The 13278-nt window shown below is 36.9% G+C and overlaps 1 protein-coding gene across 14 annotated transcripts in view; it reads right to left on the bottom strand.

Annotated features, from left to right (window-relative positions):
- The window catches only part of RALYL (RALY RNA binding protein like), a 409045-nt gene that overhangs the window by 55294 nt on the left and 340473 nt on the right, over positions 1-13278 (bottom strand). For 12 of the 14 annotated variants that reach the window (XM_035317320.1, XM_035317321.1, XM_035317322.1 and 9 more), the window contains one exon: positions 7200-7232. The exons of the other annotated variants lie outside the window; for them this stretch is intronic. In XM_035317320.1, coding sequence (XP_035173211.1) covers positions 7200-7232 — 33 coding nt within the window. The remainder of the gene's footprint in view (positions 1-7199; positions 7233-13278) is intronic. 14 annotated transcript variants of the gene reach the window in all.

The following is a 13278-nucleotide window of genomic DNA, read 5'->3' as shown; positions in this document are numbered from 1 at the left end:
CCTTCCTCCCTTCCCTCCCCTCCCTCCCTTTCTCCCTCTCCTCCTTCCTTCCCTCCTTCCCTCCTTCCCTCCTCCATTTTCCATTGTAATAAAATATCTCCCTTTTTGCTTTTTTTGTATTTTTTTGTTCCTCTGGACTTCTATTCTATTCTTATATTCCCGCATTATTATTATTATTATTTCATCTAAAATGTTTAATCCCCCTCATCTTCTTTTGGAAACATTCTCCTAAACATAATTTTCCCATTTTCCCTCTTCTAGAGAGCATTCCACTTTGTACATAGGTGAGACTACAGATATTTAGTACTGAGGAACAGTTCAACATTAACCCAGAACATAAATGACCTCAATATATATTGTTTTCTTAGAAATAGTAATGGTATTTTTGGATACCATGTAACAGACAGTAAATAAAAGGGAAAGGCAAACAGAATAACCAAAAGAGAAAAAACTTATCTCATGTTCTGTTGGTTTTCTCGATGATGAATCACATTGTTGCTGATGTAATTAAGGTCATAGAGGGGAAAAGGAATTTATTGATTCATTTTATTATTATTATTATTATTATTTTCCAAATATATTAGTATATCTCTGTGTGATCTATATATATTTGTGTATGTGTGGAAGTAGAAATGGAGTAGAATGAAAAAGGTCAGGAAACTAGAGACCAAAGAACAATTTTTTGGATTACAGATGAATAGAAAAACATAATCTGGAACCTTTAAACACTGAGCAATGACACAAAAACACTAAGAAATGCAGTAACTGTAACAGGCCAGCATCTATTACTGTGACTTCATAATCTCTTCAGAGATTCTTAATTCTTATGGTTTTGGGTAAATTACTGGAAGAGAAGTGTATTAGTAATACCGCTTTGAAATTAAAGGATATAGATTTTCAGCATCTTCCATATAAAGATTCACAGCTTTCCATATGAGCTATTGCCCCCCCAGATCCCTGCTCTCTCTGGGGACTACTTGGACAGCCTCAACACAGGTAGTCCCCTGACTACTGCTTGTGACCAAAGTTTAAATAATTATCAAGTGTGTGCAGTCCTCCCACACTTTTCATGTATGTGCAACTCTTGAGTGACTGAATGACAGTTACAAAATTACTTTAGTCTTGGTAGTGTTGTTGGTTTCATGTTAACTGTGCAAAATGCTTCCACTATTTCCTCTTTTTCTATTTTTCATTCCACTGAAATAAAATTTTCTGAGTTATCTGTCTTCAAAACCAGATGGGAACAGTAGGAAAAATGTCTGCTCCTTCTGTTGGTGTTATCTGATAATTAGGATGAGGAGAAGTGTTATGGTATTTGTTGTACAAGAGATGACGTGTCTACATTCTCCTTTGTGGGTTATAACCTAGTGTCTAAAAAAAAGCTCTAGCCATGAATTGAAAGAACCCACATGTTTTGGAAGTAGACTGATTAATTAAGAAAAGGAATTTAATTTTAACTACCTCACATCTTCAGAATGGGATCCCTCAAACTGTTGCCTGAGTACAGGATTTCTACATATCTTCTGTAAAATGGACTTATGGGAAAGAAAACCCTATAGAGCAAGCATTTTTAAAGATGAAATATGGGTGATAAATTCCAGTTATTAGAGATTTCTCAGAGCAATTCTGTCAGACGAAAATTAAGGAAATTTATTTTTTGAATTTTGGGAGCACTTCATAAAGCTCAGTACACCAAAATTCCTTCATCTGTTCTAGAAATATTCCTGATTCAAATGGTACTGAGATTAGGCTGTGATTTCAATAAATATATATATATATATTCTGTATTTGCTATAAATGTATACTGTTGAGAAACAGGACCTCAGTGAGGAAGACAGTAGTTCATTCAGATCTTTAGTCTCTTTACTGAGAATGTCAAAAAATGCAGCAATTAGTGCCAATTGTACTTGTACCTCTTCTTCTCCCAAGACAGAAAACTATTCATCATATAATAAATACATACAATGGATTCATTCTACATACAGCTCTCTCTGTGCTTTCCACCTAAATTTATAATGTTTACAGAAAACAGCCAATCTTGAGGAAAAAAAAAAAAAAAAAAGAAAAAAGAAAAAAGAGTGAAAAGGTCAACAGTCCAAAAGTCCACAGTTTCTGTTGTACTCGTTAAAAAAACATTTACACAAAAGAAAGATAAATAAATTGAATCTCAGCTGACAATCAGATGTATAAAACACATGCATTTTCAAAGCCAATCACAAGGAAGAGCTAATGCCTTCTTATCCAGAAGTAGCCCTATTCTCTGCACCTGGCAGTAGAGTTCTTACCAGCATCAGAAAAAATCAGCTCTGTTTCTTACCCTCTTTCCCTGTCCCTCCTGAATTTAACAATGTGCAACATATTTTTAAATGACACTTGACAAAAAGAACAAATATTTTTAAACCTTCAAAGAATTTATCAGCTGTTGTGATGGATTTTCTAACATTGCATGTTTTAAATTAAAGTCTAGATGTTATTTCTACATACAGTTGCAGTTAGCTACAAATAAGAAGTAATTCAAAAAATTGCCACTGTGTAAGGTGGTTACAAAATAATTATGATCTATCTTGACAGTATAATAGTATTAAAGGTTTTGTAAGACACTGCAATGGCTCTATCCTACAAAATGAGTTTTGAATATTAGGGCTCAGACTGATGATCAATTACAAATCTGCATGCAGTATTATCTGGAATTTATCAGGGGCTAAACTTACACATGCAGATAGTTACCAGGAATCAGCTTCCATGAAATAACTACTTGAATAGTTAGGAACTGGATTATCAATCTAATCATCTAGAAATTATCCCTTGTTGAAGGGATAATTGTACTTCATTATTATTAAAAACAACCCCTAAATATGGAGAGCAAATGTGTATCATTTTAAAATTGTTGGCAGGTGACTCTTCTTACTGTGCAAGTGAATGAGCAATGGCACAGGTTGCCCAGAGAGGGTCTCCTTGGAAATCTTCAGAAGCTGTCTGGACATGGTCCCGGGCAACTTAGTTTAAGTATCATTGGGTTGGACCAGATAACTTCCAGACATCTCTTCCAACCTCAACCATTCTGTGATTCTGTGATTTTAAATGTTTTTCCTTTTTTCACATATTGTACATCCTTTGTTCACCTGATCATATAGTGGGATGAACTTAATACAAGGGGGCTCTCATTTTTGCAGTACCTTTTTTTTTTTTTTTTTTTTTCCTACTTCTTGACCTGCTTGGTCTGTCTAGGTCTGACTCTTTCAAAGACGTCCACGTGAAGTTAATTTGATGCATTGTTAGCACTCTTCACTTTGATGGAACTGGTTTCTAACCTAAAAACAAATTAATGTTTTAACAGAACAGTTGTCTCTGATGGCAAATTCTTTCAGGCAAGAATTCTTCTGGTTATTTGCACAAATTCTTTTTTATTCTAACCCTATAGGAGCATAGGAGGGGAAAAAACAAACAAACAAACAAACAAACAAAAAACTCCAGACAATTTTCTATCTCGCTCAATAAGGTGGAATAAGGACACAAAACTGTAGAAGTGTGGAAATAATACAGTTGGGGAGAAGTATGCTCTGCTCCTACAGATTAACACTCAGCCTTCAGAACTATTAAGAGAGATTTCAGCATTTCCTAAGGATTTTGTTTTAACCTCTAAGAGACAAAGAAAGACATTATGTATCTTAAATTCAATTTTGTATTCTAGGCCAAAATCAAATCACTGAATTCAGGTACTTGTATATGAATAGATCACATACTCCATGAATTTTTACTCCTGATTGCTACCATTAGAGATCTACATTAAAGAAGTTGCTGCTATTTCAGTGCAAAATTATTTCCTCCTTTAGTACAGGTAGTGAAGGAACATGGGGGTGTTGATTTCACACCAGGAATTAGCTCCGCTCCACCATGCTGCTCTCTAGCTTTTCCTCCTTAAAAGGACAGGGGAGAAAATAGCATGAAAAAAAAGTTTTGTAGGTAGGAATAAAGACAGGGAGATCACTCACCAATTACTGTCATGGGCAAAACAGGGAGATTAATGTAATTTATTGTGGAGATCTGCTCCACCATGGTACCCCATGGGCTGCAGGAGGACAGCCTTCTTCACCATGAGCCTCTCCACAGGCTGCAGGGGAACATTGGCTCTGGTTCCTGGAGCACCTCCTGCCCTCCTTCTGCATTGACCTTGGTCTCTGCAGGCCTGTTTCTCTCACATTTTCTCATTCTTCTCTCCCAGCTGCTGTTGTACATCAGTTATTTTATTTTATTTTATTTTATTTTGTTTTATTTTATTTTATTTAAATTAAATTAAATTAAATTAAATTAAATTAAAATAATTTTATTTTTTCCCTTTCTTCAATCTTCTCTCCCAGAGGCCCAATCAGTGTCACTCACTGGCTTGGCTCTGACCAGCAGCAGGTCCCTTTGGAGATGGCTGGCTCTGATCTGACACGGGGCAGCTGCTGGGCTCTGCTCACAAGACCCCTGCAGTTCCCCTCACTACCAAAACATTGCCATATAAACCTAATACAATGGGGTTTTCTTCCTTGCTGTGTCCTCTGCACAGAAAGAAGGATAAATGCAATTTCATTTACTGAAGGAGTACAGGAGGTGTTGTCTCCTTGCATTTGAGAGACAAACCACAACAGTGAGAGGTGAGGTCTGCTTGTCTCTGTATCTATCTGCTTTCTGAGACAGGGGGAACAATGCACCATTTTATGAATCACTTTTTCTTTGTGGGATCTCTTAAGGGAAGGTTGTAGCCCAGCGCATGCATCAAGAGCTCAGGTAAAGTGTGTCAGTCTCAGTCTAAGTTTCCTTCCTCTACCAAAAGAATGGAAACAGTGGAAAAACACTAGAAAGTCAATATCTTAGGCCTGGCAAAATGAAAATATAATTAGCCCCTCCAGGCAGTATAGTGAAAATGTGGAAACAAATCTTTGTCACAGAAGGGAGATAAATGAAATGCTGGTTTGCAGGACTAAGTAATCTGTAAGCAACCAAAAGTAATTTAGATTGTTATTTTTACCAATTCTGGCTGCAAGAGGCATTAAGGGCACCAATATGTTAGTCTGAGGCAGAATCAGCACTTCTTCTGCAAATGCTATGTTTTAAAGGTCTGATTGTTGCAGTTGTTAGTGTGGGTTAAAACTTCAGATACAGGTCTCAACATGATAACTCATACCCAGAAAAAATGAATCCCCACATTACTGTGGGACTAGAAGGAGCATCTCTCCGACTCTGTACCAAGAAGGTGTATGTTTGCTTAGGCCCTTCCTCAGGGCATATTGCTCTTGCCTCTGGTAAAATCTTTCTTTGGGGTGGAGTTGTGAAAGGCAAAAGTAGCACAGAGGTGGGGACTAATTTTTACATTTTCAATCATTATGATTTTAGAAAAATAATTCATGTACATTACAGGAAAACTTCTGGGAAGTTCTGTGAAGAGACTAAATCTCCTCAAATTAGAATTCCTGAGAGGAATACAGTTTATCAGTAAAGTCACATACAGTGACTATGTGAAGGTAACATGCATTTACAACATGGCCACCAACCTTCTCATCTGGAGACAAACCGAAATCTAAAACATATTTCCTCCTAGGTCCTCATCCACAACTATCTTAAAGTTGCCAACAAATTCTTAAAATCATGGCACAAGCTACAAAATACAGATTAATTATTTTGAGGTAATTACTATTAATATAGTTCTTACTACTAACACAACCATTTTCTTTTATATGCTTCCTGTTTTTTTTTGTTTGTTTGTTTGTTTTTGTTTTTGTTTTTTTTTTTTAATCTTAAAAGTTGAGAGTTTCAGTTAATCACTTCATTACAGGAGTGAAGACATCAAAATAATTGCTCCATAATATGAGATGCATAGTGGAATAGTGAGAGGTAATAACTGAAGTGACTGAATTTGGTAATGAATTAGGCCATTTCAAAGTATGTAAAACATGAGGAGCATCTCCTCATCCTAGCCCATGCCCCGCATTCTCCCCAAATTTGATCTCACTTCACTTAGTTTTCAATGATTTTGTGCTGATAGAAAGTGGAAATGGCAAGCAATTAATTTAAAATGTGCTTAGACAAGCCATAGTTACTATGCTAGAAAAACTGGGACTTATCCCAATCTTGCATAAGCCGATATGTTGTTTCTGTGTTCATAATGGATACACTTTGTTCACTATTTTTAATTTAGACTTCAGAACCTGTAGCAGTTTTTTGATCTGCAATTATTACAGCAATATGGAAGCTAGTGATGATTACCTGGTAGAATTAACTACCATTAACTACCATTAACTAGACATTAATTAAAATGGCTATTTTGCACTGGCATCTTTTATCTGCAGTTCTGCAGTTTATGTTCTTGGTAGCATGAAATATATGGTGTTGTGAACCAAAAAAAAAAAAAAAAAAAAAAAAAAGGAGAATGAAGAGAAGTGATACAGTTCTGAAGAACAATGAAATGGTAATGAAATATTAGGAAATAGGAAAGTTTTAAAGGAGGAAGCTAAACATAAAATAGTAAATGAAAAGTGAACTTCAAACTCAGAAGTAAAATACGGATACTTACCTTTAGTATATATACATAATGAACTACATTTTTAAAAAGAATGTTGCATTTTTAGAATATCCCACTTTAACGAACATGTTTTTAAAAAGACGATTTAATTACTTTACTATGGACCCTATATAACTATTCACATGGCTATGCAACTATGGAGTTAATAGCTGTAATAGGTAAATCATTGTAATTATGATCTATAATTAAGCTAAAATATATTTTTATCTTTGACAATTTTTTCCCTGTTACTAAAGAACCAATTCATTTTTATTTTAAAATAAACTATCAATTCCTCAGTCATTGGCTTAGATAGCTGGTATATATAATATTTGAAATGGTTTCTGACTGAAAAATCAGTGAAAACAAAATAATTTTAAAAACAACAACAACAAACAAATACTTTTTGATGCAACATTTCTCTCTTATATTTTTGTATTTTGTATCAATTTTGATTAGTGAAAACATGTTTTTTAGTATTTTTTTTCATAAAGAAGATACCCAGAACTGCTGTCTTTATGGATTGATATCTACATTTTCTAAGCTTAGGTATAGAAAATAAATGAAATGTTGAAAAAGGATGTTATTCCATAAATTATATGGTATGATAGTTGATTATATAAATAACTATTGAAATATAGAGATTCCTACTTACCCAACGGACAGAAAAGGCTCCTTTGATTCAAGTCTGTCAAGCAAAAAATGTAAGTTTAATATATAAATATTTATTGTATATCAGAACATTTATATGATGAATTTAAAAGACACTTTCAGTATCAAATTTATTTGGTGACCAATACACAATCTGAAAACAAAGAAAGGGCCTGATCTGTTATGCTAGGAGCTTGACTTGAAAGAAGTCCCATGTAGCTAACTGAACTTTGGTTTAGGAATTAAATATTTACAATGCAGCATACTTGAGCCATTTAAATCTCATTGATTCAGATGATTTGTGTATCCATTAACAACGAAAGACTAGAATGAATTAATAATTTTTTTCTTCTTTCTGGATTTTTCATATATTTTTTTTTCTTGATGACACCAGTTCAAGATACTTTTTAACTTTAAATATAAAATTTAGTATGGATTTAGTCATTTTCCTGATTTGTTGTATTTCACACCCACTTTCTTTTTTTTGTTTTTCGTTATCCTCTCTAACGTCACTTCTTCATTGTGAAAACTAGCGGCAGATCTGCCATAATCAGCCTTGCACTGGAACTGGATGCCACCAGTCTGGTAGACCCAGAATTATGCCCAGTTCTAAAATCTGTTGTCAAAGGTGCCATTTTTTAAAGCTCTGCTGTTGCTGCTGTCTCTGTGAGAAGCTGTACCACTTGCATCAGGAGACGCTTCTACTAGTAGTTTCCATCCAACCAGAATGAATTTAAAAATCAGGTTTACAAAGCACAGCAGCTGTGACGCTCCCCTCCCACCCAGCCAAGGGCCAAGGTTGCAGGTTTGAGCCCAGCTCTGGGAGGCCCAGTGAGCATCCTTTATGTTTTTATTGGAGAACTGGGTAATCACCAACCACATGAAGTTTAACAAGAACAAATTTTTCCTGCACCTGGGAAGGGGCAACCCTGGCTCTATGTACAGGCAGGGTGATGAGACGCTGGAGAGCAGTCCCGCAGAGAGGGATCTGGAGGTTTTGATTGATAGCAAGTCGAATATGAGCCAGTGTGCCCTGGCAGCTGGGAGGACCAACCGTATCCTGGGGTGTATCAAGCATGGCACTGCTAGTCGGTCGAGGGAAGTGATCGTCCCGCTCTACTCTGCGCTGGTGCAGCCTCACCTTGAGTACTGTGTGCAGTTCTGGGCACCACAGTACAAAAAGGATATGAAACTATTGGAGATTGTCCAGAAAAGGGCTACTAAAATGATGGAGGGCCTAGAGGGGAAGATGTATGAGAAGAGGCTGAGGTCATTTGGCCTGTTCAGCCTGAAAAAGAGGAGGCTGAGGGGAGACCTCATAATGGTCTACAGCTTCCTCTCAAGGGGGAGTGGAGGGGCAGCTGCCAATGTATTCTCTTTAGTGACCAGTGATAGGACTCGAGGGACTGGTGTCAAGCTGTGACAGGGGAGGTTCAGGCTGGATATCAAGAGGTTCTTCACTGAGAGGGTTGTTGCACACTGGAACATGTTTCCCAGGGATGTAGTCATGGCACCAAGCCTGTCAGAGTTTAAGAAGCATTTGGACTGTACTCTTAGTCATATGGTCTGAATTTTTTTAGACCTGTGTGGTGCCAGGAGTTGGACTTGATGATCCTTATGGGTCCCTTCCAACTCAGGATACTCTAGGACTCTTTGATTCTACTTGTTAGGATCATTAACGTGAGTTTAAGTTCCTTTATAAAGATATTAAAAGCTAATTTCTGACTAAATTGTTTTGATAAGTTATGACACACAAGCAATGCAAAAGTTCTGTATTATACTAAGCTTTGCTGAGAGTACTGTGTTAGGAAGAACAGCAAATAAATCATACAAGGTACACAATGGATCTTCATAGCCTTTAAGAAAAAGTGTTTATTTGAAACAGAACTGTAAGCAATTGTAAGCAACAAGTGTTCTCTGAAACAAAACTGTAAGCAACAAGACTAATCATAAACAAGAGGACTGTAAATAATGTATTTGTCATTGTATGTGTAAATAATGCTTTAAGAGTAAACCTTTTCTGCAAGTCTTATTTTGTAGAGAAACCAATAGCTACATTTGCCATTATTATTCAGACAACACAGGTTTTGTCCAGAAAGTTCACAAACTACTTTAGATACTTATTGCTAGTCCAGAAGGGTATTTCCAAGGATGAATTTGTCATTGTGCTTTTTAAAGAATTATATGATTTTGTCTTTAATTCAGAAATATTTCAGGTCAGCTTTCTGTGAAGCATTTGCTTTTTAAAAAATGCATTTTCCAGAATCACTACTAGAAATAAAAGTATCTCTGCATTTACAGCGTGGGCTTCTGATGTACTTTAAAATGTAATTTCCTGGGGTTAGATCTCCAATGGTGGTAAGGGTGACTCACTTAAGGCTGGGGGAGAGGGCAAAATGTATCCAAAGAATAGTAACTTTTCTCTTTTCCTCGTGGTTATACCTGGCTTTTCCATTTCTTTCTGGTATTGCAATCCACATGGAAGCAAGAGAATAGAAGAGGGGTCGCTTATCCAGGGTTTGTCTCAAGGGATTAACTATAAGTAGAATGAGCAAAAATGAAAAGCCAAGAACATATTTTCATGCATCATAACTTTGTAATGAAGTGTCTTTACAAGAAACAAGAAACTTTGTAATGAAGTGAGACCTGGCACTGTCCTGATGAAGGAGATTCTAGTGGATTTTACTTGTGTACAACAGGCATGTGACAGAATGCGCTGCAGACAAAATACTGCAATTAAAAATCTATTTGAAATCCATTCACAAGATGGAATTCAATTTGATTTAAATAGTGCTGCCCTAGGTTTGACTCTTCTCTAATATATTTGACTAAATGGTTTTAGATAATTTGCTGCATTACTTTAAATTAGTTCAAGTGTTCCCATAGTAAAGGAATACAATTATTTGCTGGCCTTTTATTTAAATTGGTAATTCACTATAAGACAAATTAATATAAAGATTTTAAAACTGCAACACCATATAAAATAACATACTTTATCATCTTTTCTGGTGACATTTATAAATATATATTATAGATTTTTTACCTTTATTTTCTAGCCTGCACTATACCAAATTCTCTTGAGTTCTGAAGAAATTTCAGTTAATTAAATGCAGTATCTCAAAAAGAATAATCCTGGTAAGTAGTGATAGAAATGCTGTTATATACCTTCAGGAATATGTGTTAAAACTTTTTTTTTTTTTTTCTTTTTTTCCAAGAACTTATTGAGCCTGCACGAAATAGTAGATTGGGCAGTAAACAAAGGGAATAATGTTTTACTTATGTAGGGATGTTAATGAAGCTGGAGTGATCAGGACTTCCTTATATGGATTTCTCATCTGAAAACTTGAGCTTGTCCAAATATCAAGGCAATATATCAGGACTATATAGCAGGACTGGGAGTCTGTTGTTCCTTTTGATTCTGAGCTAAGATTTTCTCCAAAGGGTAGCTTTCTTACATATATCTATGTATAATGGATAAATGTAAGCAGGAGACAAAAGGATTTTTAAACAATGTAAGTTGTTCAAGTAAATATGAACCACTGTAAATCAAACATACATAGAAATCAATTTACAACCATTAATATGCTACAGTACTGTCACACTATGAGTTTAAGATAAGGACACAAGAAATTTCCCATTTAGCATTTTATCCCCTGCAGCCTGCACTTGTCTTGAGATATTTTACAGGATGTGATTTAAGAAATTGTGTATTTCATTATTTTATTTGCTGTTAACTTTGGTATATTAATAACAATTATCTAAATCCCATCTTTGACATGGACAGGTGAAGACATCTTTCAGGTATTTCAGGCAAACGTACAATGAAATGTGACTTCACTAAGGGCATATGAACTCCTCTACAGCCTGTAAACAAATAATTTAAGGACAGGAAGATCACAATAAACTCCACTTTACTTGCATAATCGTCCTATTAAGATTACAGGCAAGATGTTTATATTATTATTATTATTATTATTATTATTATTATTATTATTATTATTTCAGGCCTGACCAAAAATACATAAATCAATATCATTTCTTGTTAAAGAATTCTCACTTCTCCTTTCCAAAACCTATTTACAAGAAAAAGTGGATAACATTAATAACAATATCAGTACTGTACACAGGCAAAGGGATTTTAGCCAAGCATTCTCCAAGATAACTTATTATAAATCAATATTTTCTTCCAAGTGGTGTTCATATAAAACTATCTTTAAGGAGCCTGTAAGAAAAATATGTGAAATTTAAGTCATTTGTTAATTATATTCTGATTTTTTAATGTAATAAAACTGTCTATCTTGAATCAGGAAAAGCAATGGTCAGGAACAAAAACTTTCATAGAAAAATCATTCTGGGTTGCAATCTTCAAACCAGATTTCATGAGCATAATCTGATGTCATACACTTTCTTGTTTGACAATGACTACTGTTCTTAGGGATACAGGAAGAGTTAATACTTCTAACAGGAATCCAGAGGATTTGAGCTTTTCATTCAAGCAGTGTAGGAAAGTCAGGCAAGCTAAAAGGCATTTTGGATTTAGTCACTAGATGGACTGGGTGAATAGTTAATGTATATTTTGAGCAATTGCTGTGGTTGACTTGTTTACCTGTCAAACATGTCTATCCCTTTGCCCTGTAGAGCTTTAGAAAATGAGGCAAAAATATATTTGAAGCCAAAGAATATTTAGATTTACAGCTCACCCTGTTTACCCATCAATTCAATTTTAAAATCATAACCATGGACAACCCAAGGGACCTACGAGGCTGAGGCACTACCGGCTCAGCTAGGCTCGGCTCTGTCCATTGAAACCATCCAAGCCCAGGTGAGCCATGGGTCCGAGTGTGGCAGACCTGGTGCAGCATGGCAGGGCCACCCAGGGGCTTTTGCCCCTGGTTTTACTTCAGGGGACACAGACCTGTGCGGGTCACTGGTGAATTCCTTAGGGAAGGGTGGTGGTAGCCCTGCTTTTTCTTCCTGGGGACCTGGCATACAGGCCGAGCTGGGGCACCTTGGAAGGCTTGAAGCCGGGACTGTATAGTCCCTAAAGGACAAGTCGTGTGACTGGGAGCCAGCCCTGGGGCTAAGGTCACCATCTACCTGCCACCTCATCCCTCACGTCAATCCTTAACTTCACCATGTTGTAGGGGGTTGATTTGTAATGTGGCTTTTTACACAGAGCTAGACTATTTGGAGCTAATGTTCCTGTAACTGGTTTCCCCATGAGTTAAAGGGTGATCCTTAGTGCTGGTGGGCTCCATTCTCACCTTCTAGACTTCTTTCCTCCATCATTTTTTTTTTTTGTTTTGTTTTTGCAAACCTTGGGGAGGTTGTTCTTGCCCTGTGCTTCAGAGCATGTAGTGAGGGACACTGCATCCTGGGGTGCCTCAGACTCAGCATGGCTAGTCAGTCAAGGAGAGTGATTGTCCTCTGCTCCACACTGATGCAACCTCCCCTTGAGCACTGTGTGCAGTTTAGGGCATCACAATATGAGGACAAAAAACAGAGTGTCCAAAGGAGAGCTACAAAGATGGTGAAGGGTCTAGAGGCAAGACATATGAGGAGAGGCTGAGATCCCTTCGTTTGTTTAGCCCAGAGAAGAGGAGACTGAGGGGAGGCCTCATGGTAGCCTGCAGCTCCCTCACGAGAGGAGCAGATGGACAAGCACTGAGCTCTGCTCTCTGGGGACAGCGACAGGACCTGAGGGAATGGCATGGAGCTGGGACAGGGGAGGGTCAGGCTGGGGGTTAGGGAAAGGTTCTGCACCCAGAGGACGGTCGGGCACTGGAACAGGATTCCCAGGGCAGTGGTCATGGCACCACGTCTGCTGGAGTTCAAGAAGTATTTTGATAAGGTTTTTAGGCATATGGTTTGATTTTTGGGTGGTTCTGCGTGAAGCCAGGAGTTGGACTCAATGACTCTTGTGGGTCCCTACCAACCCGAGATACTCTTTGATTCTGTGACCTTTCAAAAGAAATTCTGAGGTTATCTGCCATTCACAGTGATCAACTGGGGATCAAAAGTGAAAACTGCATTTTTCTTCCTTCCTTCCTTCCTTCCTTCCTTCCTTCCTTCCTTCCTTCCTT

Source organism: Oxyura jamaicensis, chromosome 2, assembly GCF_011077185.1.
Source record: "Oxyura jamaicensis isolate SHBP4307 breed ruddy duck chromosome 2, BPBGC_Ojam_1.0, whole genome shotgun sequence".
Lineage (NCBI taxonomy): Eukaryota > Metazoa > Chordata > Aves > Anseriformes > Anatidae > Oxyura > Oxyura jamaicensis.
Note: the sequence above shows the minus strand (reverse complement) of the source record. Positions and strands in the feature narration are given on the sequence as shown.